Source organism: Dromaius novaehollandiae, chromosome 8 (assembly GCF_036370855.1).
Source record: "Dromaius novaehollandiae isolate bDroNov1 chromosome 8, bDroNov1.hap1, whole genome shotgun sequence".
Classification (NCBI taxonomy): domain Eukaryota; kingdom Metazoa; phylum Chordata; class Aves; order Casuariiformes; family Dromaiidae; genus Dromaius; species Dromaius novaehollandiae.
The window spans coordinates 12,905,603-12,931,014 of NC_088105.1; the positions used below are offsets into that span (position 1 = coordinate 12,905,603).

The 25,412-nt window shown below is 40.2% G+C and overlaps 1 protein-coding gene across 5 annotated transcripts in view; it reads left to right on the forward strand.

The window, feature by feature from the left end:
- The window catches only part of DNM3 (dynamin 3), a 193,614-nt gene that overhangs the window by 132,465 nt on the left and 35,737 nt on the right, over positions 1-25,412 (forward strand). For all 5 annotated transcript variants that reach the window (XM_064515703.1, XM_064515702.1, XM_026123358.2 and 2 more), the window contains one exon: positions 806-917. In XM_064515703.1, coding sequence (XP_064371773.1) covers positions 806-917 — 112 coding nt within the window. The remainder of the gene's footprint in view (positions 1-805; positions 918-25,412) is intronic.

The window sequence follows — 25,412 nt, forward strand, 5'->3', positions numbered from 1 at the left end:
GTGGCCTTTCCTAAAAAGACTGTTGGCTGACAAATTTACAGCAATCTGGTCTGTATGTGGACTTTGAATTTGGAAACTAATGGCTAAACCGTAAGGGGAAAATCTGTTCTGTTTATTGGAGAATATACAAGTACCACCTTCCTTCATATTAAGTATTTTTCCCCTCTCTCTCTTTTCTTCCATTAAGTGATTCCCTACGCACATTGCTTGCATTTTTGTAATTATATTAATTACCTGCAATAGATATTATTTAAACGTATCCCAGTTTTTTTATTGCTATGGCAGACATCAGAGTTTGGTTTCTTTTTTTTAATCTGATAGTTACTCATTTGTTTTCTTCCCCTTTTTACTGAAGATGTCTAAAAGTTAAAAAGGGTATATAATGCACTGAAAGGACCTAACATGGGAAAGGATTCCATCATTAATTATCTTGGTACTTACTGCTTACTGCAGCAGTCAGTCAGAAGACACAATTTTGTTGTCATGTGTTATGTGTTTGTCCTCTGCATCCCAATGGCATTTTTTTCCTAAATTTGCCCCAGTTTGGCACAAAGCTGGAAAATTGATTTTAAGTAGTTACGCAGTCCTTTCAGATCATTATTATTTCCAGAGCTCTGCTGTAGCATTCTAAGATATTTTTAAGTTCTCTGTGTAATTATTAAACAAGCACCTGTCTCATAAACTCTGTTGTCCAAAACAATTACCAAATCATTTCTGATCCCAAAGGATTTTTAATTTAAAATGCTGTGTGCATGATACAGAGTAGTAAAATCCTAGTTTTACAATGTGGTGCTCTTTGTTCTAGGAATGTTTACAAGGATTACCGTTTCCTTGAGCTAGCCTGTGACTCCCAAGAGGAGGTGGATAGCTGGAAGGCATCTCTGCTACGAGCCGGTGTCTATCCTGATAAATCCTCAGTAAGTTAAACAGCTCACTAGTTTTTCAGTAGCTGCTCTGTTTGAGTCAGAACCATAATCTCATCATCTGGGAAGACACCATGTCTACAGATATTATTTGCTCTATTATTCAAGAAATTATAGCTTTCTCATTAATTCTTCTACAGTTATTTTAAAATATTCATAATGAAATATTTTAAGATTAATTTATGTGTCATACCTCTCTCTCATATATATGTGTGTGTGTGTGTATATATATATATATATATACATAAAATCTTCCAAAATATTATCCATTGATTCTGAGTAGTAAAAGCATCGAGCAATTTGGGGTTTCCTGATCTTTATTGTTTTTATTAATGTCTTCCAAGGTAAAGGTGTGTTCTGAAAAGTTTATTCCTGCAAGCTCTATATCACATAACTGACAGAGGCATCCAGGCAATCATGTTTGTTTTACTGATTCACTGGATGTTTTTGTGTATGAAACACATGCTAAACCTTTGCAAGATGGTTTTACTCAGCTAATCATAATGTAAAGCAAATTGAATAGGGAGCAGAAAAGAGGCCTCTCTTAATTAAACAGAAAGGAGAGAAAGTCAGGAAATGAATATGCCCAGCAACCCTTTCACGTTTTTTGGGCTTTGTCTTTTTGTATTGTTCTTATTTATACAAGTTTGGGAGGAGGGTGCTGGCCCAGCTTCTTTAAGTGCCAGTGCAGCTGAGGCCATAGCAATATGGACTATAGCACCAGAACTAAATCTCAGTACTGAACACCAGTGTTGGTTAAGCACCATTCAGACTGTGGCTACTCCATTTGAATAAGATTTCAGCTATGAAGCACCTTTATTACTCATGATGAATCCACAGTAACACTGTTTTTGGTTTGGTTTTTTTTCCTCTAGATGGTGGAACTCCCAAGGGATTTGATCACTGTGGGGGTAGTTCTTCACTTTTAGGTTTTTTTTTAATAGTTTTGAGCTTTGCGCTTAAATGGTTTGAGGTGAAAATATCTGTGGTATTTTTCTCCATTCTTGTTTGCAACACCTGCTTCTGTAGTATTGAGTGAAGGTTTGCTGAGGTATATCCAAAGAGATGGCTGACTTTAGCATAAATACCTATCATTTGAGCCTTCGAAAGTTTTTCTCTCTCTAATACATGGTTCACCTTTCTTCAGCAAGTCTGCTACTCTGCTAGACCCCTTCAGGGGTAGATCTGTTCTGAGAAATGATGCTTTATTTTGATAAAATTTCTTCCTCTTTGTGCCTGTGTTCCGTGGAAAGGCCAGCCCCCTAAAGTCCACTGCTCTGGGGTCTTGTGCTGTCTTCCACCTTGTCTTTCTCTCCTAATACTTCCCTTACACCTGTGTTACCTCCACAGCTTCCAGTATAATTCTGTTCGCATCTCCTCCTGCTGCTATTTATGCACACAGACAACTTGTGGTTTCTTCTCTTCATACTGAGTTTCAAGGCTGTCATCAAAGGCTAAATCAGAGAATGAACTGTTAGATTCCCCAATTATTTTAGGAATGAGCAGTGATGATGATGATTTTTTTTAAATAGGCCAAATACAAATTTAGCTGGCAACCTACCAGATGTCTGAGACTTTATCAGTACTTTTTAAAATTTTTCAATGACTCTTCAGTTGATTGCCTGTCCCCATAGATCAGTTCTTACTTAAAACCATCAGAAGCAATTTTACAAGAATTAATTACGAGAGGTTATCTACTTAATTACTAGGATTGAAATATTATATTGTTTCCTTTTCTTGCTTAGGTTTTAATGATGTTAAATCAGATGTAGCAATATGCTCACTCTTTTAACCTTTTATTCCGTGTCATTTGTCATATTCATATGTTTTATGCTTTAAGCAAGACAAACTAGTTGGATTTCCAAATTTCTCTTCTGCCCTCCTGTCTCTTCCTTACCCCTAAAAATATTTTGCATTCAAGAAGTTTTCTAAAGATTCTTTTCATTTTTGTTTAAAGTAACTTTCTTAAAGGAATCGTAGATATAAGATGAGAAATTTCTTTATAGGATGGAAGTGAAGGGAGTCTTCGAAATTCAGTTCTCCTTTGAGCTGGAATTATCTTTACATTGCAAAAAGAGTGGGTATTACTGTTCCAAAACCCTATAGTCAGAAATTAATCCAGTGTTCTACTCTGCAGGAGTAGCACGCAGTTCCTGCAGGCTCTGCAGGAAGAGATCTTTGATGCTACTCTACTCTTGTGAAGTACCTTGTACCTACAAGACTGGAGCTTCAAATGTGTACTGAAAAGCTGCTGAAGTTTTGAGTTTTGTAGAGCAAAAGTTCCAAGGCCCATGACACCTTAGAAGCTGCCGTATAACTTCAATAAAAATCAGCAGTATCTTTTTTCATTAAAATCATGTGCATGCTCATCAGTTTCAGATCTTCCTTTGACAATATAAAATAGTTTTAGAGACATCAACTAGTCTTTTATTCTCCTTGAAAGGATTAAAGGCCCTGTTTTTATGCAAGTGACACTGCTAGGGAATAGGTGTAATTCTCACTTCAGCGTTTCCCCACAGCTTTGCAATCCCAGAGTTAAAAATGCAAAGAGGTACCCTAGCCCCTTCACAGGGTGACCTGCTCACTGTTCCACATGTACAAGTTAGAGCTGGTTACTTCAAGTATCTAAGACACTGGCACCAGAAGTAGAAAAATTGCTGCTTAGAAATGAAAAATAGATTAATAGTGCTGTAAAGCTGGAGTACTGCAGTGGTGAGGCTGGCCTGCTTTCTGTAACTGCCAGAGCAGTGCGCACGGCCTGGAATTTGAAAGTTAAGCCGTGTGTTTTCATCAACAGTTCTGCTACTCATGTACAAGAACGCTGATGTAAAATCCAACTCGTTTTCCCTTAGTTGAGATGCCTCTGCAGTGGCAGGAATATTAGGAATTTGTCACTGTATTCAAAAGCTCTGAATCTACACTAGGAGCACATCTCTCCACTAAGAATATTTGTTTTTCTATTGTCTTTCTAATAGTACCGCTTCAAATTGTGTAATTACAGGCGTAATGGGGCTCAACACTTACTGCCACAAAGGTGAAGACGTGCTCCACCTATTTGTCCCTAGTACTAATTTATTTCATAAGCTAAGTTCAAGGTTGCTGATTTTTTTTCCCCCTAAACAAAACTCCCTAATGTATTAAAAATTAAAGGCCAGATATCACTCCATTCCTCCATTTCCTCGCTTCCTTTTGCCTGCCTTCCCTGGCCCTCTGCACATGCAGGCACACACTCATATTCATATATTCACTTTCTAGTTAACTATCTTCAGCCACCCCAAGAAGTTGCTCCATGAGCCCCCGAATTCTTTTTCAGTTTGCCAAGTTACCTCCTTCCCCCAAGGGATTTGCTTTTGTCAGGATGTGGGCTTTGACAGCCACCCGGATAGCAATGGATCAGTGTTTTTATTTTTCCAACCCAAATGCAAGTCAGCTTGCTTGATGTAAATCACACTGTGGCCAATTCACTTTGAAACGCGATATCCATTTACCAGCTGACGTTACTGCTGGGTTTCGGTACTGATCCATCCAAACCTCCTCTTTTAAAAATGTCTACAACTTTGTGACTAACCTTTCCAGACTGTATTTCTCAGCTGTAGGCTGGTGTTTATTTTGGCTGACTTCCCACTGTATAATATACACTGTTCATGCCAGCTCATGGCAAAACTCACAATTAAAAAAATAATAGCACAGATGTTTGTTGTAACTTGTTCTGCACACTTTACCTTGCTAGCACTGTCCATTCCTTTTCCTCTCTCTCTTTATGCCATCTCCTCTCTTTTTTATTGCTAATCTAAATACATAATATTTGCTCTTTAAAAAGCATTGGATACTGAAACTTTCCATTCATTAGCATGTTGTAGGGAGTGGTTGTCATGAAAGGTAAGCAGACATGTTTAGTGGGTTGCTTTGCATACTAGCTCAGTATTACCAATGCATGAAAATCCCTCTGGCTTTGGTCCTGTCCCCAGATCATTTCAGGCCTCATTTTCCTGTCCCTTGTATTAGTGTCCACGAACTTCCCTGGAGCTGCTCCTGATTCTCACTGGAGGAAGCAAAAGGAGAATCAGAACATTCGAGTAGAGAGGAAATTTTGAAAAACAGTGAATTTACAACTTCACCGAACATCTTCAATCCTTTGCGAATTCCCTATGCTCCCCTGGAAGCTGCCTAACCAAAGGATTCAGTGAATGTTCTTTGAGTCAGTTCCTCATTTGGTTTGAGTGATTTCCAGAACTGTGCAAGTTAGATTGAATGTGTGTAAAATAAATACATCTAATATTTCTTTTTTTCCCTCCTTCCTCCTTGCTGCATCCTGCAAAGGGGAACAACAGAGTAAGTTCTTTGTCTTTTTACAAAATCCTTTTGTAACCTGCCTCAAAGGTTTTGTCAGGAAAATCAGTTTCTCTTGTGGTTCACACAACTGTTGCCTGCATACTCTTTAGAGCAAAAGCATATTACAAATGTTGGTGCAAAAGTGTCATCTATAAAATTGCTAACAGCTCTTTGTTTTAATTTTGGGAAGGAGATGTGTTAAATGTTGCTGAGTGTTGTTTTTTTAGGGCAGTTCTGTAAGAATGATACTATAAAACAGTTTTGGGACCAAAGATTATGAAGGTATAGTAATAAAGACCTTCTGAGGAAAGGTTACTACCGTCTGATGAAACTCATTACAGCTGGATTTTTTGACCATACATCAAAGCTTGTATTAATGGGCAGTTATAAAAACCCAGCACTAAAGTCTTAAATAACAGATTTGCTGGCGTTGTTGGCTAAGCTGAACTAGATCAGTGTACTGGCTTTGAAGGTGCCTTAAAATGGATGGAGGAGGGTGGGGTCAACATTTGACTTGGCTTCTAGACCCTTGATGTGTTCCAGCTGGACAGCAGCAGAAGGGTGTGGGGTGTGGAGAGGGAGAGCTGAAATATGCATGGTAGGTTTTTGAAACTAAGCAGCACATAAAAAGACAGTTTTGCTGATGTCGATCTGATAAACTAATAATCAGGCAGTTCCCAGGGCTAGTACTTTTTTTTTATGCCACTTTTACTGAGCTTAAGAGTGGAAACTGCACATCTCACACTTTGGAATATGATGCAGAGAGAGTTTGTCATACAGTGGAAAGAAGTTACACAACCTTTGTGCTTTTTTTTTTTTCTTCCTCCTGTTTTGGTATATTAACCCTTAGGAAAGATGTATTTGGAGCATCAAAAGATGCTTCCTAGCAAATGTTGAAACTAATCCCTGAAATATTGCCTGCTGCATCACATTCTGAGGTTGAAGTATTTCTGGGGTATTTAGGAAAGACTATAAAGTGGGTTTAAAATGTTCTGCAGGTTTGGGAGTTTGTCTGCTTTTCATTTTTGTATTTTTAAGCAATTTTGACTCCTCTGTCTCCATAGTAGCTGAGCTCAGAAGCACGAAAAATCCTTGGTTTTGTTGGCCAGTCTGAGAAAAGAGCATTTAAGTGTTGGGTGGGGAGGGGTTAAGAACAGTGGTACGTGGATGGCATGGAAAGAGGGACTTTACCTAGGAGATGATGTGAAGTGTAAATGTTGCTGTGTTCACTTACAGTATCAAGCTAATGTTTATAATGTTTCTTTACCATATGCTGACTTTAGGCTGTGCTACTGCAGTGAATGCTGATCTGATCTGCAGATAAGAGAGAACAGACTGTAGGTGCTCTGTCAAGGGAATGGGGGTAGATGGGGCAGCAAGGAACTCATGGGACTGGCAGAGCAGATCCTGGAGGTCAGGAGTTGCATAAAGAAGTTCTGCTCTCCAGAGGCCTGAACTATGGGTCACTCCAGGGAGGTCAGGAATAGTAGCACCTGGCATGATACATATAGGCAAGTACAGGAGAAACTTGTGAGGTTTGAGAGATGATGAAGCTGTTAGCTCTCCTTTCACTCCAAGCAAGAAGAAATTCTTGATCTAGGTTCTCCCACTGGCCTGGTCTGTCAGCCAGAAGGTAATTCCAAGAAATGTTCCTGAAAGCTGTCCTGATCTTTTCCTTGGACCTGGTTCATCATGAGGATCCTTGCATCATCACCTGTGTCCCCAGTCATCCGCCTCCTCTTTGACGCAAGCCATTCAGGCTGGATTCTGGGGGTTACATTATCCCATTTAGGCAGGTATACTTAGTCTGCAGCTGCTTGCAGGGGCTCCAACCCCACAGCCTATGAGACACTGAGAGACTTCTACCATCTAGTTGCATGGAAAATGAAATGGGTAAACCTGAGAGGTGATGACAAAGTTTGAGGAGGTGTTGGGAGGACAGAGGAGGAGCAGACTGAAGATCACAGTGATTCTTCAAAGCAGTATAATCCTTCCTTACTGCTCTGGGAATCTAGCAGAGCAGTAACGCTCCTGTTACCACTGCCTGGTATAGCATTCACACAGTCAGTCATGTCTGTGTACATCCACCCCTTCAGATTGTGGCTGCTTCTATACCTCTGCCTTTAGGTTTGCACTCTTAGATTTACAAAAGTAAAAATAAACATTGGAGTAATGAGATCCTTAAAAAAAAAAAAAAAAGAGAGAGAGAGAGAGAGAGAGAGAGAGAGAGAGAGAGAGAGAGAGAGAGGGGAGCAGGTTTATAATTGTCAGTGGATCTACTAATCATTTTTATTTTTACTTTTTACTGTTGCACAATCATTAACGTAAGTGAGACTTCTCACGTGGTTAAAGATAAATATCTCTTCAATAGCTTTGTTGGATAAGATCTGTAAAGGGGTCGTTTAGAATGAGGTAATGGAGACCTACCTCATTCAGCAAACACATGTTGGCCAGCCACATCTTATTAATATTAAAACTGAACTCCACTCTGCAATCTCACATAGAGACAGGAGAGCACTGAGAAGCTGTTTGTCGCTTCAGTCCAGATACTGACAACACAGGAGCTGAGTGTCTAGTTACCTTTGAGGATTTGGATCTTCCCCTACGCATCTTCATCACCTTTATTTAAAAAAAAAAAAGAAGCCCTCCAGAGCATGCCATTAAAAAAGAAAAAAACACACCTTGTGAAATCCATTTGAATTACACTTATAACATGGCTAAGTTAAAAGATAAGCTAGATGCTGTATCATCATGAAATTTTGATTCCAAATCCATAGGTACTTAAACCACAGAAAAAAAAGTAAAGGAAAAAAAACAAAAAAAGTTTTTAATATGAAGAGTTCACCTTTCCTTTGTGGTCATCAAGCCCTGAATTTGACAATCATTTCTGCTTGATTTGAAAAGTCAAACACTTTAATGCTGTGATTAGACTTGAGAAAATCCAACCTAGAGCCCTAGAAGATAAAAGTCTGATTAAACTGCTTTAGGTGGGTATAGTGGCTACAGTGTTCTTTTCTAAGTACTTTGCATTACTATGATTGCTAATATCTTTTACAAAGCATATAGAACTGAAGTATAATAAATAATGTATTTACATCTTGGTTAGTGAAATTGTCAAAACGTGAGTAATACTGGGCATATGGAATATTTACTGAATATAAAGTCAACATAATTTAGTTTGAATTTTCTCTTGAGAAAAACAAAATTCCCTTTGAAAGGAGAAGAAAAATACACAGGAAAATACTCTTCTTGCCCAGTCGGTTTGCTTGTTATTCCTTAAAATAGTTCTTGGTGACATCTTAATTTCTTTGATTCAAGTCTCTCTCTCTTTTTTTTTTTTTTTTGGGGGGGGGGGGGGGAAGCTTTACCAAGCCCAGATTCCAGATCAGCTACTTCATTAAAAAGACCAGATGTCCTGGTCTCTCTTGAGACAGTCCTGGAAAATGGGAACTTACATTTAGTGAAAGCAGGATACTTATTCAAGTTAAGTATATCACAACAGCGCTCTCAGTTCATCTATTTTTTGCTTGGCAGTTGACATCTAAATGGAGAAATTGTTCCAGAAGTCATATGTATCTTTGCATAATAAACATGCTATGATGCTTCCTTTTTCCAATTCAGCCATATTTCTGAAGGGTCTTCATCCACCTCGTAGATACAAAATCTGACTCAGCCAGTTACTGGCTGCGGTGATGTTGTGCGAGCGCCCCAGCCAGATACAAACTGAAAGTAAGTGGTTCTGCTCTGAGAGTGCTGAAGTCAGTGTTTAAGTTCATAAGTTGTAAAAAGTAAAGACTCATTTGCATTTGTTGCAGAGTGAGAAATTGAAAAGCAAACTGTGCTGATATGGTGGAGGGTAAAACAGTGTATGTGTAAATGTAAACTGTGCATTTACTATTTTTTACAATTTTTTAACAGACTAACACATTTTAGAAAAGGAAGGAATTGAATTCTAAGGAAAGAAGAATCCATTTCACTTACGACAAACTTGGTTTTAGGCCAACTAGATTTAAAAATAACTTTTAAATGAAGAAGTGTTAAAATATTTTTTAAAGTGGAAAAATGCCATAATTTTATAGACAATGTTTCAGTCATTGCTTCAAACAGATGAATTGAATTTTACAATGAAGTCACGGTGTAAAGGAGCGGAGCAAGAGAGTGAGTGTGTACGCGCACACATGCTGGGTCTAACGCAGTCCAAAATACAGGCAGGAAAGGAAATGGCAGGCTGTTTTTCAGTCCCTTTCTTGCTGCCTCACTGTTTCAAGGATGTGAGAACAAATGTTTCAAATAAAAACTATCTATCTTCTCCTTCTCCTAAATACTTACTAGTTCAGATGAAAACTAGATGCAGCTAGTGCCTTGTTCACCAAATGGCAGATGACTTCAATGCCAGAAGCCAAGGAATAGTTCAGCCCTGTTTGTTATTCTTAAAAGTAAAATAATTCCTGGCATGAGAGAGTTAAAAATGTACAGGGGGAAAAAGAGATTCATAGTATTGCATCAGTTGCACTGACTGTAACAAGATGCAGGCGAACTAACTGAATGATTTCAAAACCAGTCCCAGCGAAGCTGGTAACTGCCTATCAGGGGTCGGAGGTTCAATAGCTGTTGCAGGGTTTTACATTTCTGCTATTAAATGGACCTGCTGACATTAAGCAAGCTTCAGGAAATTTAGAAATGAGCAAACATTTTTTATTTCTCTAATGTATTCATGGTGGGCTCTTTACTGTGCTTTTGGCAAGGCATTTGCATATTGAAAATATTTTGAAATTCTTCATTTTTTTATGGCACAGCTAATTTTTGCACCACTTCCACCCTTATGAACGATTTCATTGAAGATGTACAGAAAGGTGAAAACTCTCTGGCTGTAAAGTTTCAGATCATGGAGCAAGACCGTCAGTCCAGTTCTGGACATATGCGCGTATCGAAAGGGTTGGAGAGTGCGATTTGCCTTGGGGCAAGCAGTGCCAAAGGCCAATCTCCAAGGATGCTTTCCTAGCCCAGGCAAATGAGTGCAGAGGGTTGGCTGGCAGAGAAGAGGGGTGCATCTGGACTGTGCTGCACCACCCTGTGCTGCAAAGATCCTTTTGCCTCCCAGGCTGGTACCTGCAACTCGGGTCCCTGCATCTCCAGGTCTCAGGGTGGCCATGGTCAGGAAGGTCTGCTTGCCTCTCCCTTACTTCTGGTGCAACACTAGGGTGTCTCCCACGAGGGGAACTGAACAGAAGGAGAAACCCACTGGCAGATATCCCAAGACTTTGGGACGATCCTGGAATATCTTCCTTGTCTTCCAAGACACAAAAACCTACTCTTGAGTAGCACTGTTTAAAAAAGTAATGGGGAGTAAATAAAAATTTGAAAGAAAATTTTCTGCCAAAAATATCACCAAGCTCACACTTCCATAGCTTTTAAAGTGTAACAGGAAATGTAGTCATGGGACAGGAGGGTGGAGGGCAGCTGGTAAAAAGCCAGATATTTCTTTTCTCTCTTTCATTTGCCACAGGCGACAAGATGATTAAGACAAACTGGGTGCTGTTTTCCCTGTTTCCTTTTTGGACAAGAACTAATATATGCAGTGCCTAATCTGATGCATGGTTTCATCCTGGATTTTTTTTTAACCTGTCCTACCTATCTTATTTGTGGAAATAGATTTATAATTGGTCTCCACCAGGAGAGAAAAACTCAAGTCTCATTTTCTGAGCGTAACATCCTCCATTCTGAAACTTCATTCTCACTTAACTCTCCATTCATGCTGTCATTTGCCCCTGTTCTGCGATCACTCTGTAGCTCCTGTCCCACCTGTTTCCCAGTTCTGTTGTGGTCTTTGCTTGGCAGATATTATCCCTGTCTTCCCCCGCTTTTATGACCAAATTATTTGTAGTTCAAAGATAGAATTATGCATGTTTGAATATGATACTAAGTTCAAATAACATATATGAAGTTATTTGGGTCGATAAAAGCTCTGTGGCTTGTAGATACAAAATTACCATGAGCCATTACACATGGTATCAGCCCATACTAGACCCTTTAAACAGCAGATATTCCAACTTTGCAGTCATAAATGTTGTATGATATTATCTTATGTTTGGCGGTTGGGGTTTCTGCACTGAGCAGCACAGCTAAGGGCATTTAGGGAAATCAACTGAAGCAATGAATCCAGAGCATGAAAGGTGAAGTGCATTAGAAAAATTAGTCTTATTGAATGTAATTTGCCTTTCAGTTGTAGCTTGGTGGTTTTAAACTTTGATTTGCAGATCTAGATATTTGCATGGACCCCTCTATAATGAATGGAAGCCTTTCCAATCACAGGTTAGCTTTCGTTAGCTGTGTCCTGCAGATACTGTGGAAGCAGTCTGCAACTGTTCAGGACCATAGGCTGAAAACACCTGCTGTAGCATAATTCTAAGTTGTAGTTATTAAAAGGTACCTGGATGATTTGCATAGGTAAATTCTCAGAAACACTGCGAGCTAGATGGTCCTTGGCTCTGCTATGAGGGCATTGAAGAAAAGGGCAGAGGCCGCCCCTTCATCCGCTTTTGCAACTGCATGCAGTCAAGCATCTTCAAAGAGCTGAACCTCTTTTGCGTCACCTGTGACTCAAAAGATGTGGCAGCAAACACGCAGGAGATGTGAAGTTTTCATGCCAGCGCTGCACACCAAGGAGCTCTGTGGGCATGGTTCCTTGCTGTTCCTTCACTGAGAGCTTCAGTATAGATGACAGACTAACTCTGTGAATGACACCACCAAACATCTTGGAATGTGTAGGAGTCTATAGCCGTGATACTGGTTATACGCGAACCAGTTAGTATATTGCATGTGAGTGAATATATGTGTCTGTGTTTGTGCAAGTAACCAATATCGCATGCAAAGGGAAATACTTACCCTTACCCACAGAACATCTAGACCAGTGGCTTCCAGCTGAGAACTCAGGGCTGATTAAAATGTTAAAACTGAGGCTAATAGAGCAAAATACAGCATCATCTGCAGTCCATAGCACTGTCTGTGTTGTCCTTGGGATGGTGAAAATTGCTTTAGAAAGCTCATCTTTCAGCTTTCTCTGAACATTTGAAAACAACTCTTTCTCTCTGTGCTCTTTGTTATATTGTGCTGTGCAGGAAATACCTCTTAAACTGATGAGTGAATTCATATGCTTAGCAATGGTTTAACCGCAACCACCATAGGTCACTGAAAGGTTGGAAACATGGGTGAAATACTCGGCATAATGAATTCAATGGCAAAACTCCTATCAACTTCCAGAGGGCTAGGATTTCATCTGTCGTGAGTGGGTGTGTTGTCCTTAGCACTGGATGTCTTTTAGGGGACTGCGTTTTTTTGTTTGTTTGTTTGTTTTCCTCCTGCTTTCTGTAGTCTGATTAGTGTTCTCCTAACATTAGGTTCTCCTTTCCTAGAACCAGTCTTGGCATTGTCTGAGTGGGGCTGTGATTTCTGCCCCATGTCATATTTCTGCTATTTTATTTAGTTCCATCTTATTTGTACAGTTTCTTTTCTGAGCCACAGCATGATGCTCTTCTAGCAGCTGTTGTTAATATTGTGAATAGATATTATTTGTCCAGAAGCCATAGTTGTGGACCAGAGTCCCATTTTACAAACTTTAAAAACATGGTTCCTGGCTCATAGAGCTTACAAAGAATGAGACGAGAAGTGGTGCATACTTACTGAGCAGTGTCCTGTCTGCATTCTTGGTAGAGGTTTGTGGCTAGTTATTGAGTGTGTCTGGAAATAGAGGGTCTTAAGGCAAACTACCTGTTTGCCAGTAGTCTGACTAGCAGAGGACATGGGATTTAAGATTGTTTTGTTACTAAAGAATTCCATTCAGAAGGAGCATGATTTCTTTCCACGGAAGTTTTCTCTTCAAGCCTGAGAAGGCAGTATTGTGTGCTGTTTGAAGCAGGCTTAGCCAGATGTCTTCATCTTCTATTCTTTAAAAATACCTTGCTCCAACATCTTTTGTTTATAAAGTGATTTCTTTCTGCCTGTCTTTAAGGACAAGCAGTGATTAATCCTTCTGTTCTACTTATTTACCAGACTCTTTTCAAGTCATTTCTAAAATTTGACTAGTTCACTTGAGTGCCCCTCCTTAGCTGGTGAACTAGAAGCATCTCAGCTTAGTGTATAATTGGAAATTTGCTCAAGTGGTTTTGCTGGGTTAGTTGTTCAAGTGGTTTAAGCTAGTTCACCAAGATTACTGATTTTAGATGTCAGCATGCATATGAGATTCTCCATCCTCTTTTTGGTTTAATGAAGGAGGAAAGGAAAAACTTTGGAACATGATTGTACCCAAGGCATCGTGTGTGTGTGTGTGTGTGTGTTCAAAGAACTGTGGTGTATTTGCTCAGACATACTGAATAGATTTTCTTTTTGTATACAAGTATCCAAATTCTCCTGTCAAAATTCACATCTTTTCTGATGGGATCTTGCTGGGGAATTGCATGTATTACCAGGCCTCTGGGTCTAGGTAGAAACAGATGATTCTTTCCAAGTTTGAAGCTTTTGACTCTAGGCTACTTCATGGTCTCTCCTTTTAGACAGTGCAACCTTGGAAGCAAAACCTCAGTCATTCTGAGTCCAAGGTGCCATAGCCACATTACCCAAATTCATCTCACTGGAGGGCTTCCTAGGTAATTCTCTGTGGGCATCATGACAGTAAAACAGGGAAACTCAAACTTACAGTGGGATACTTAAATACATGTCCTTTCTCTGACAGAGCTCAGGAAAGTTGCCATTCCGTAGAAGTCAAAATGATGCAACACTTCTCAGAGTGACCTGGTCCCCTCTTGTGAATTCCTGGGTTCTGAGGCAAAGTCCTTCCTCCCCGTGCTCTTTCTAGCTAAATTCTCTGTTTCTGATGATGGAATGATCTATCTGGCCTAAAAGATGTTCCTATTTTAAAGCAGGTGCTTATATCTTACTTGCCCCTGCAGTTTCTCTGTGTGAAGCTCATGCTCCATCAGTATTGGTGGCCTTTAAACTGCTCTTTCACAGATTTAAAAAATATATATATTTTGTCATGTGTAGAAAACATTAAGCTATCTCCCAGAGTTTACAGATAAACAGGGTGTTTGTGACAATCTTTCCGGTTATTCCAAATTCAACCCCTAACCAAAACCGGAAAATTACAGTTCAAATATCAGCGATACTAGCCCTTTTGTTGCTGAGCATTTTGGTAAAAACACTGCTTTACTATGGTAACTCCACAGTCCCTTGAGAATTACTCTAGGGTACTTCCAACCTTCCTTTTTTTTTCTCAGCAAGTTTCTGGCTGTATCTCTGAAAACTTCTGGGGGCTGCTAGGGATCTGCAGCAGCTGAAAATATGGGGATCGGCATAAACTGAAATAAAATCAGTGTGAAAAGGAGTAACTTTGGGCAGGGAATATTTCTGGGCAGGTTAGAGTGTCCACATACACATGTAATGAGCTAAAAACTCATTAGAGAGAGAGAGAGAGAGAAAAAAAAAATTAACAGTTGTTACCAGGTTTCCAGTCTGTCTTCCTGGACTTCTGCAGAAATTAGGAGGTTTTCCTGCAGAATGTAAGCCCTGCTTGACGCAGAATGTGTGTACTTTTGTTAATATTCATACGTGGAATCTCCAACAGTAGAGTTTTTAGCCAGTCCAAAATCAGGCATCACAATGTTCAGACCTGATCGTTTGTTTGGAAACCACTGTGATCTCTCTTATTTTTATGAATTTATTTTACGGAGTTTAAAATCTCTTTGCTGGAAGATACACTTGAAAACACACAACATGCTTCCAAAATGTTGTGCTAATTAAAAAAAAACAAAAAACCCTCATAAGCTCATAACCAAAGAATTATACATTGGAAGTCAAATCCAGCCTTTCTTTGGATAGAGTACTATTTCTTGCACAGCCTGCTGTGTGTCTGATAACATATTCCAGAGAAGCTGTGCATGCAGAGAGCTTTTCATTCAGATTCTCTGGGTGTAGTACGGCAGGATATTTGCATGCATAAACATTTAGTTATAAAAGATGAATAATGTATTGCAATTGAGGCATTTGTATTTCTTGAGAGTACAACTGCATGTAATCAACAGAGAAGCACTCTCCAATGCTGTAGCAAAAAACATTCTTTTCACATTTCTTCCCGGTTTCATTAGTCATGTCGTACGAGAGCTTGAATATGAGGCAGACTTTTCAAGGAGCCACGGCACTTCTTCCTGTTTTTGGGTTTCCCAAAGAGAACTGTGCGCAGTAGGTTGTCCTGTTGCCAAAGGTTTTATCATGTGGACCGAGTATCTCAACGGAACAGACAGCACCATCTTCATGTGTTTTTAGACATGTTATTTACTGGGGTTTCCCTGAAGAAAGCTTAGGAATTCTTTCCTTATGAGTCACTAACCAAGTGATTGTTTTTATATAAACTTTCCTTCAGCTGGTTAGACTTGGAACACAGTGTCTTCTGCTCCTTCTGGGGTCTGACTTTTCTTTTCTGGGGTCTGACTTTTCTCTTAATTTCTTTTAACGGTTGTTCCTGCAGCCAACAGGATGATTTCAACCTGATGGCCTTCCCCCACTTCCCTCCTTTCCCCCCTTTCTGATTTCCGTAGTCTTGAAAATGACTGGTCGAGCCAGCAGACGTGCTGATGGCAATCATAATTTGTGTATAATTCCGCTTTTCAGCTTTCTGCCTGATGGTGCTTTTTCAGCTCTGCACCTTACATGTGGTTTAGGCAGAATGTGTTTTGACACTAGCCAAATTGGAGTACGTATTTAATGTGCTGAAATTAAAACAAAAAGTGGATGTTTGACTTCAGCTGCATAAAGGTTAAAAGCTGTGAAGCACTGTGTTTCCATAGTGGAAATCACTAAAGCTGGAGAGACGCATGCATTCTCTTGCATACTCCTGAATCCTTTCCCACCCTCCTTCAGTGGCTGCAGCGGAGTCTTCTTTTGCCAGCTGAGTGGTGTAGAGTCACTTTTAATTACCTCCTTCCACTGCTTTTGATTTCAAGCCCAACTGATGGCGCCAGGGGCTGAACCACAGGGAGATCTCCAGGCAAGTCCTGCGTATGTCAGGCAGCCTCGCCAGGCAGAATCTATACAGCCCGCTGCACTTCCTTGTGGTGTTTTCATTATTACATTTTAATTTTTTAGGCTGATGGGAGCTATGTTAAAATCTAGTAACTCTGTAATGTGCTTGTACATATGAAATTCCAGGTTATGGTCACCAGCTTCTCTTCCGGTGCCTGACTTCACTTCAGATATTTATACTCTGCATGTGCATGTGTGTAAATATATATATGTTTGACCATGTAGATAGAATATCCTGTGTATAGAGGTTTCTTAAAATACACGGCATCATTTTAAGCCAGTAAGTTAAGTATGCAAAATTCTTTGAGTCTTTTTCATAACCCAAGATTGGATTTCTTTATTTTTACAGGAACAGGAATGGTTTAGCTGGAATGAAAATGTTCATTCCACTGCATCATTAGCTACAGCCAATCTTCAGTTGAAGCCTTTCCCATTTTTCATGTTAAAGCCCTAGTAGTTTGACTATTAATCAACATGTAGGATGAATTTCTGGGGTTAAAAGAGCTTGTCTGCATGCCTCTCATTTAAACTGAACTTTTTCTCTTTTTTTCTTATAAAGGAAAGTAGCCAGAAAATAAATTATGCTTTAAAGTTCACCTCCTATCATTCCCCTCCTGATAAAATACCCCAGAAATTTTTGCTTGACAAACATGGAAATTTAGCTGGAGTCACAGATCCTCAAATGTGTCATTTGATCCTCTAATAATTCTAAAGTAACTTTCTGTTAGAATAGACTAGTTGCTGACATGGTGTTTGTCTCAGGTGTGATATCTAGTATTGAAGGTCCAGTCCAATGTTCTTTTATCAAATTAAACATGAATTTGTGGGTCTTGAACAAGGTTTTTCCTCCCTTCTCCATTACAAGGAAGCTGTAACCAGTGGTCCATGTGATAATGCAAACATAAAGCCCTTTGATCAGCTCTTTAGCTGCTTTTCAGCAGCCTGCTTTTCTCACGCAAGAGTCATGTGTTCTTACTAAGCTGGCAATGGCTTCTGGAGGGGTGACAGAAGTCAACCTTTGGGACCAGCTCACTGTGCTCTCAGGGGCAGTTTTTGTTTGCTCCTTCTGTTATTCAGGTCAGTCTCTCTTTGTGGCCAGGCCCTTCTCCTCTAGGCATACAAGCCTGTAGAAGGTGATGTTCTGATTTTCCAGTTCATAGACAGGAGTGAGAAAATCGCACTTAGAAGGGGAGGAATTTTCTGCACCACTTCTCTATGCTGGTCTCGCCAGGCTACTTATATCACTCTTTACAGACCTGTGGAATGCGCAGTGCTTCTCCAGCCCACCCTGAAGAAAGGGTGATCCAACAACAGTCTCCAGGCCAGGTGGCTTCTTAAGAAAGTAGGTCTTCTCCAAAGGCCACATTCATCCTTTCCTAGGCCCAGTAAACAGCAGCATGGGGCTGATCAAGGTATACATGGGAGTTTTTGGTGACCACTAACCAAATAACTTCACTCCTTCCTCCCAAATATACTCCCCAGCTTAATGGGAGAGCTGACCCGAAGCCCTTTGCAGCTCTGAGGTGGGGGAGTATGCTTTGGAACACGGACAAGGGCTTTGTAGGGGAGGAAGGAAAAGGGCCATCTAGTTCATATGAGATGTAGAACTATTTCAGTTTAACTGTCTAGTGGTCTCAAAGACTGCAGAACTGTATCCTGCAGAGACTGAAAAGCAGTTTCAATGCTGTTGCAATAAAATCCTTTTGTTCTGGCCATACTGTTTCATTTGTCTATTAAGGAACTACTGCAGTGAGCCTGGAAATAATGGAAATGTAAAACTTATCTTTCACCAGAATGCACATAGCCTGCTCCATCAGTGATCCAGACAAGATCTCATTAGTACCTTAAAAAGGCTGTTATCCCTACTGGACCTGCATTGCTTTAAGCAGCGATTATTAGCTCATTTGGTCTTTTCATGGTCACATTATACTGGTATCTCAATATTATCTCATGGTTAGAGGCAGTAGAGCTTTCTTTACCTTTGTTATTGCTACCTGATGAGCTTCCACTCGAGAGCAGCGGCTCTCAGTCTGTCAACATATAACTATTAGTTTATCCTGTTTCTGTTTTTCCAATCCTTGAGGTTGTCCATATCTTTCAGGACACTGTTGCAGTCCTCTGTTGTGTTGACAGTGCCTCACAGTTTTGTGTTATGGGCCGCAACAAATTTAACTGGTGAAGTCGCACTATTTTGTTCCGTAAGACTGATCCATGGGACACTGAAATCCTTCAAGGCTATTTGTTCCTCTTCCAAAACTATCAATTACTTATGTTAGTTTCTTACTGTACTGTTCTTCCATTAATGCCCGTCTTTACCAGCTTAATTACCAGTCTTCTAAGGGCACAACTTTGCTGAAGCAAAGATCTATTAAGCTTTCCTTATTCAGGAAATCAGTTAACTTATTAAGCAAGTCTGGCATGTTCTGCCATCGTGCTTTTTTTCTTGCTTGCTTTAAAGCAGTCTTTCCTTTAAAATGTCTTTGAAAGCTTTTCTAGGCAGTTAAGGTTAGACTAACAGACCTGTACTTACTTTCATCACCTTTTCTCTTCTTTTGGTGAATATGAGCCCTGCACTTGCCCAAGTACCTTGCTGATACTTTCATACTGTTTATTTTTGCTTCCATTTTGTGGGCAGTAGCAGGAGCTGGTTTTTTTTAGCCCTCATGGGAACTGATGATCAGATATGCACGAAAATCAATGAAAAATTTTGAAGATAATGTACAATGTAATTGTCTTTTGTGAAGATACGCCTCTATTCACTTGTTGCTTCCCTTCACATCTCTTGTCCAAGTTAGGAAAGAATGATGTGGTAAGTTTTGTTTCTCCTGAGACAGTTGGTACAAGAGTAAAAGAGCCTCTATTTGTGAAACCTTGGTGGCCTAAATACTTAACTGCTGTGAGGAACCCAACCAAGATCATCTTTTCAAACAGCAGGCTTTAGGGCTGAAGAGTTGGATTTTCCCCTGCTCTGGCTCTGATCTGGATGACAAGAAACTGCCCTTGACAACCACGAGTGTTTCTGGCTTCTGTGACATAATAACATTTTCTCCTTCGAACTTACCAGTAAGTCAGCACCCTGAAATTCAGCCTACGATTCAAGACCAAGATCTCTCCTCCATACCTTCTTTGCTCCTTACCTGGCCTTCAGTTGGTTTTCTTTTTCATGTCTTTCCATTTTCCTGCTGGTTCAGATCCCATTCCTCCCCGCAAGACTTCCAAACATACAATCGCAGTCCTTCAGCCTTTATCTATCAGTGCATGTTTCATATGCATCTTCCCTTTCTCCCATCATGGTTTGGGTACACACAATTGTAGATTTTCTTGCCAATAACCACTGCCCCTGCACACACATGTTATCTGTGCGGGGGTTTAAGGAAGTATATGCATTTGCAGGCATCTAGGCATCTGTTAAATTAAAATGTATTGGAATACTCTGAGGTAAGTTTATCTCTAATTCTAGGGAGTATTAGGCACAAATAGGAATTGTTTGATGTGACATGGAATATGTAGTTATCAATTGAAAAATCTACATCCTATCACTTGCCTTGTCAGCACTTCCTATCTCAGAATGTATGTGGTATCCAAAAAACTGTGGTGTTAAACCTTTTCTAGTCCATGCTGAACATGTGAAAAATCAGTACTTTTTTTTGTGTTTGCATGGGATCTTTGTTCACTTTGATTAATGGTCCACTAACAGTGTCCAGTACAAGTTCAGTGCAGTGTACAAAGTGCCTTTGATGCCAGACATTCTACAGCGCTGTGCAAAAACTAAAGCTAATAGTCATAAGTCTGAGAGGAGTGGAATGTTTTCAATTTACTTTTAAACAAATGATTTTATTGTGCAATTCTCACATGGGAGCAAATTCCACAGCCTTAGTGCTACATTAGACAAAGGTTTTTTACCTGCTGATTTCTGTTTGTACTTGGAGAAAAGAAATTAACCTCACTTAGGAACTGGGAGGAATAGGACAGAACTATTAAAATAGAGGGGAGTTTTGCCAAGGGCTTCACTGAGCGCAGGATTGGATGCAGTAGTACAGAATGTAGCTGATGGTTGATTTGTGGTGCAGAGTGGACATCCAGGAATTCTGTATTCCTGAAAATCAAACTCATGAAGGGCATCTGTAGGAAAAGCTTTAAACCTAGTTTTGCCTCTCCCGAAACATAAGGAAGCCTTTGTTGTAGTCTGATTATATGCCAATGGATATCAGGAGGAAGGTTGGTGCCACATCTCCATTTTGGAGATGATGAGGCTGAACTGCTGAAAGTAACAATTCTAGAATAAATAATGGGAGCCTGTAGCAGTATAGGAATGAGATCTCCTGACCACAGGGAACTATCTCTCAGATCACCACTTTGACTGCTGTTGTAATGGTAAAGAAAAGACTTTCAGACCTAGAAATAGAAGACTTCAATAAGTGAATCTTTAATACTTTTAGGATGGTCTAATATCTTATATTTTTACAAATCCACAGTATTTACAAAATGTCTAAATAAGCAACATGAATCCATTCAGCATTGTTCAAAAGGCGAAGCTCTCTAGAGGTAATAAATAAGTGCATCATATTCTTCTAATAAGTATAATACAGAATCCATTTCAGTAACTTCTTTTGATCAAAACACAAGTGTACATTAATTACTAACAGAACCAAAAGCACTGCTGGCTTTTTTTTAAAAACTAAGTCTTCTTTTACTAGGTTTTTGTTCTGTGTATGTTTTTATTGCTTTATAAATCCATAAGCAATCAAGAAAAAGTTTGAGTTTTGTTTGACTAATGTTATACCTTCCAGAGGAGGACCCTCCAAAAGGTTCTGTAGACTGTCGAGAAAGGTATAAAAAAGGGGCTTAGACTAATTCCCATTTAGACTTGTAAGGCAGGGGAATGCTGTCCTGTTTGGCTCTCCTTGCCTGGTCCTTTTCCACAAAAATAGTGTATGTTAATCATTACTGGAAGGAAACCATTATCTGTACAGAGGGTGACAGCCAAACGCTGCCATGAGTCAAAGCTGAGATCAGAAGTATACCAGCCTGCTAGCTTTTCTTGAGAGTGCTGGGAAGCTTGTCGAGAGGCAAAGACTGTGTTAGTTCCTTCCCAGGTGATGCCTGTGCATGGCTTATTTCCATTAGATCAATGATTTTGTTAAAAATCTGGGTTTTCTGAAAAGTCTATGATGTGTTTCAGGAGCTTTTGTAAAGCACCTCTTCTCCCAGTGGGGAAGAAACCATGCAGGAGAGGGCAGTATTGCTTCTGCATGAGCCGGGCTGGGTGTAGCTGGGCTGCAGCTCCCCATACTGTCCCAGCAGCCCTGAGCTTCCCGGGCAGTGCCAGCAGAAGCCCAGGTGACCTGTTCAATGGCAATCTCAACATGCAGTAAGGGAATATCACCAGGGGCTGAGGCTGTATTAGCCATTATTCCAGAAGGGGTAGAGTAAGGAGTAATTATGTGGTTTTGCCTAGGAGTCCTCAACTCTTATCTCTAACCACTCACTTCCTGCCCATCTGGAAATGCAAGCCCCCGACTTGCAAAATGTCTTGGGAAAAGAGAGGAGGGAATGCACTGCAATGGAAGCATCTGATCCCCTTTTCTCCCAAATGCCTGTGTTCAGCAGGGGTATAATCTGTGCTTAAAGGCTGTTCCCTGTGGGCCCCCAATTTGGCAGGCACACATTTAGGGAACACAGGCTCTGAAGCCAGAGGGTGTCTCAAATGTAATGATATTTGAGTCTCACTATGCAGGTCTTAATAATCCATGAGTCTTAATATGGCCATAAGGCCATAAATTCAGGGATTTTGACCTCAAAGCCTTTGAGTGTGTTTAAAAATAGCTCACCCATCCTCATTTTATCACTTCATATACTCTGACACAATTTTGGAACCTGCTTCCATCCCATCTAGCAGGGGAACACTATAATTAAGAATCAGTTTTGAAAGGCTGTTCTCTCTTAGCTTAAGGCAGAATAAGGCTTTATGTATTTTGCAGGAGATTATAAACAATTCATTGGCTAAAATTAGCAGTAAAAAGGGAGCCCCAGTTCTTTCCTGCACTGTGGTTTCTACCACAAAGACTTAGTGTTTTTAAATCATGACAGAGCTCTCTAAAAACCTTGAAAGCATGTTATATATGTGTCACTTTGGCTCAGCTAGGAATAGTCTCACCTTTAAGCTAGAAGGCCATGGGTTCAAGTTAAATGCCTGGCCTTGGACTTAGTTGTCTCAAAATAATTTTATTACAGAAAACATTTTAAAATAGAACCATGGGGAAGAAGAGAGCAACTTTTGTATCTGTAACTGTACCGTGGGACACTTAGTCGCTGTGAAGAAATGTTAATCCAGTGCCATTACTACCCATCTTTGCCCAGCAGGCATGAACGATCTAAACAGAGAAGTAACAGCCCTGATGTTGTAGCTGTTTTTTCTCTTCTTGACAAAAGAAGCTGTAATCCTTAGGGCTGTGAGTGTGAGCTAGTGCTCCCTGTCTGAAAGGAGTTTGCACATTCATCATGCTGCTACAAGGATGAGGTTTCTCACTTGTACACAGCTGTGCAAGAGCTGCAAAATGAGGGATGATTTCTAGTTAAATGAATCTTGTCTTTATCGTACTTTCTGTTGCTGACCAGTAACAGAAAGAAGAAAAAATATGAAAACTTTGAACTGAAAATGCTACAGGCCATTTTAAAAGTTAATTTGCAAAATTATGCAATTAGTGTTAGGGCTGCCTGTAGCAACAATATAACCAGGTGATCTTGACTGCAAAGGTAAACTCCATATCATGTCTGTGTTGTTTTCCTGGTGGACCTCGGGGTAGAGTGCTAATCACTGATGTCATTTAACTTCCCCTTAGAAAGGAGATTAGAGTGACTTACGGCTTAGACTTTATAGCTTCATTTTATTTTTGCCAATAAGCACATAGCTTTATAACAAAAGTGCTGTTACATTTGTTGTTTATAGGCATACATATGAACTTACCAGAAGCTCACTGTCTCTTAAATAAAATTTTCTTTTATGTTCATTTTCTATTGGTTTTGTAGAACACTGGGAAGAGTTTTGGAGTATTCGAATAAAATGGAATCCATGTAATAAAATAATCTCTAATTTCATTTGGTCCAGTTGTATGTGCAGCATAGTTACAACTCATTTCTTCCCTTAAAAATAATTTTACCTGATACTTTTCAATTTCTGTTCTTGTGACATGAATCCAAAATGCTCCTGGATGGGTGAATTTCTTCTGTTTAGCAGTATTTGCTATGCTTCAATAAAGGTCTCATGGTTTTCAGATTTGTCTCCTGTTCTCTTGTGGGGCTGTTCCACCATAGCAGTATTACAGCTCAATGTTTTACTTGCTAAGTTGAGCGAGTCCTTAAATGGGGAACACTGGTGGTGGTGATCGGTGATGCTCTACTGGGATAAGAGTTCCTGCCGGAATTTGTAGACCATTGTCACTCTGCCTGACTGAGGGTTTGTGGAAAACTCATTAATGTATAAGAGAGGCTTTGACTCTTAGGACCTAAATTATCAAGTGAAATGTTTTGACCTGAACATGCTTCTGGCCAAGATGTTTGGCATATGACTAACATCTGGGAAAGGTAGCTTTATCTACATAAAATGCTGGCTTCTTCTTGTGTGTCCACTCGCTAAATTAGATGGAATACATTCCTGTTATTAATTTTTTTTCACATAAGCAACTGCTGTGGGTGCCACAGAGACTGTGGGAATTGGGGTGAGAGACGGGGGATAATCCATCTTGTCGTGGCAGGTATGTCAGCCCATTGATTTGCATCTGGCATTTGGGTGGGGTAGCGTGTGCAACGCTCCAGTTGGTGATGGTCTGTCAGAAACAGGGGTAAAGCGTGGGCTAGCCAGCTACACTTGGGAGGGGGAGGTGTCCAGAAGACAGATTTCTCTATTAAGATGTGGTCTGTGCTGGGAGAAAAAGATTGAGAATCCTTCCCATACACCCCGGCTTAGTAGTGTTGACTGAACGCAAGGCAAAGGGGAAAGGAAATAGTGGCGCTTCAGAGCACAGTGATCCAACTGTGTGAAATCAGTGTGGGTGCTATTAAAATGCCATCCTCCTCTCCCTCCTCCTTCCCTTCCTCCCACCCTCCCCCCTCTGCTGTCAGCCTGGCTGAGGAAAAGTCAAATAACGTACGACTGTGTTCCTTGGCATTGCAACTGCAATTTCCCTTTAGGGGCTTCAGACTTGAGAATCTTGCTGATTCGTGCTATTCCAGCAAGCATATGTGTGAGGAGAAAGAACAATGCCAGTTCGAAGCAGAAATCACAAGTGAGAAATCACTGCTGCTAAATCAGGTGTTGCAGAGGCCAGTGGAAAAAATCAGACGCTAAGAAAAGTCGGAAATTGCTTTGTTTAGAGCTGGGAAGGTTAATGAGAGTGAATTAGAAAGTGCTCTCTGTATATTCAGCCCCTAAGGATTTGAGCAAAGTTAGAGGGATTTATTTACTGATTATCCAGACTATACAACTGGCAATAAGATTAAGTGAGGAATTTTGGAACATGCTGACATTTCGTATTTGCATCATTTACTGTGGAGATCATTTGTCGGTGCTGCACTGAGGTTGTGGTGAACCAGGGCTTAGTCTGGCCCAGCAAAAAGAGATCTGGTACTTCTCATGACTAGAGGGACGTGGGGGTGAAAGCAGTTTAATGTCCTCTTCTGTGCCTCGTAGAGGAAACATCAAGTTTGTCTAGGTGCTTATCAGAGGAGAATTTCAGAATTTTTTTTAGACATCATTAATTATGGAAAAGAGTGCAGTTATAGGTGACACATTACATTAGATCAGCTGTAATTTATAGAGCCCATGTATTGGACACTGTGCAGAGCTCCCCCACTAGAAGGCCTCCTCCAAGTCCACCCCTCGCAGAATGCAAGTGTTTGTGCGTACTGCCCTTCTCCTCCCGGTGTTCAAATTTATTTAAACCAGGACATTAAGTACTGAAAAGTTACCGTCTCGGCTGAAAGAAATTAGAGGGGACCATGGAATAGGAGCTCAGTACCAGATCTGGGAAAAACAGAATAGCAACTTTTATTCTTTATTCTGGTGCCTACCTTTAAGATCATCAT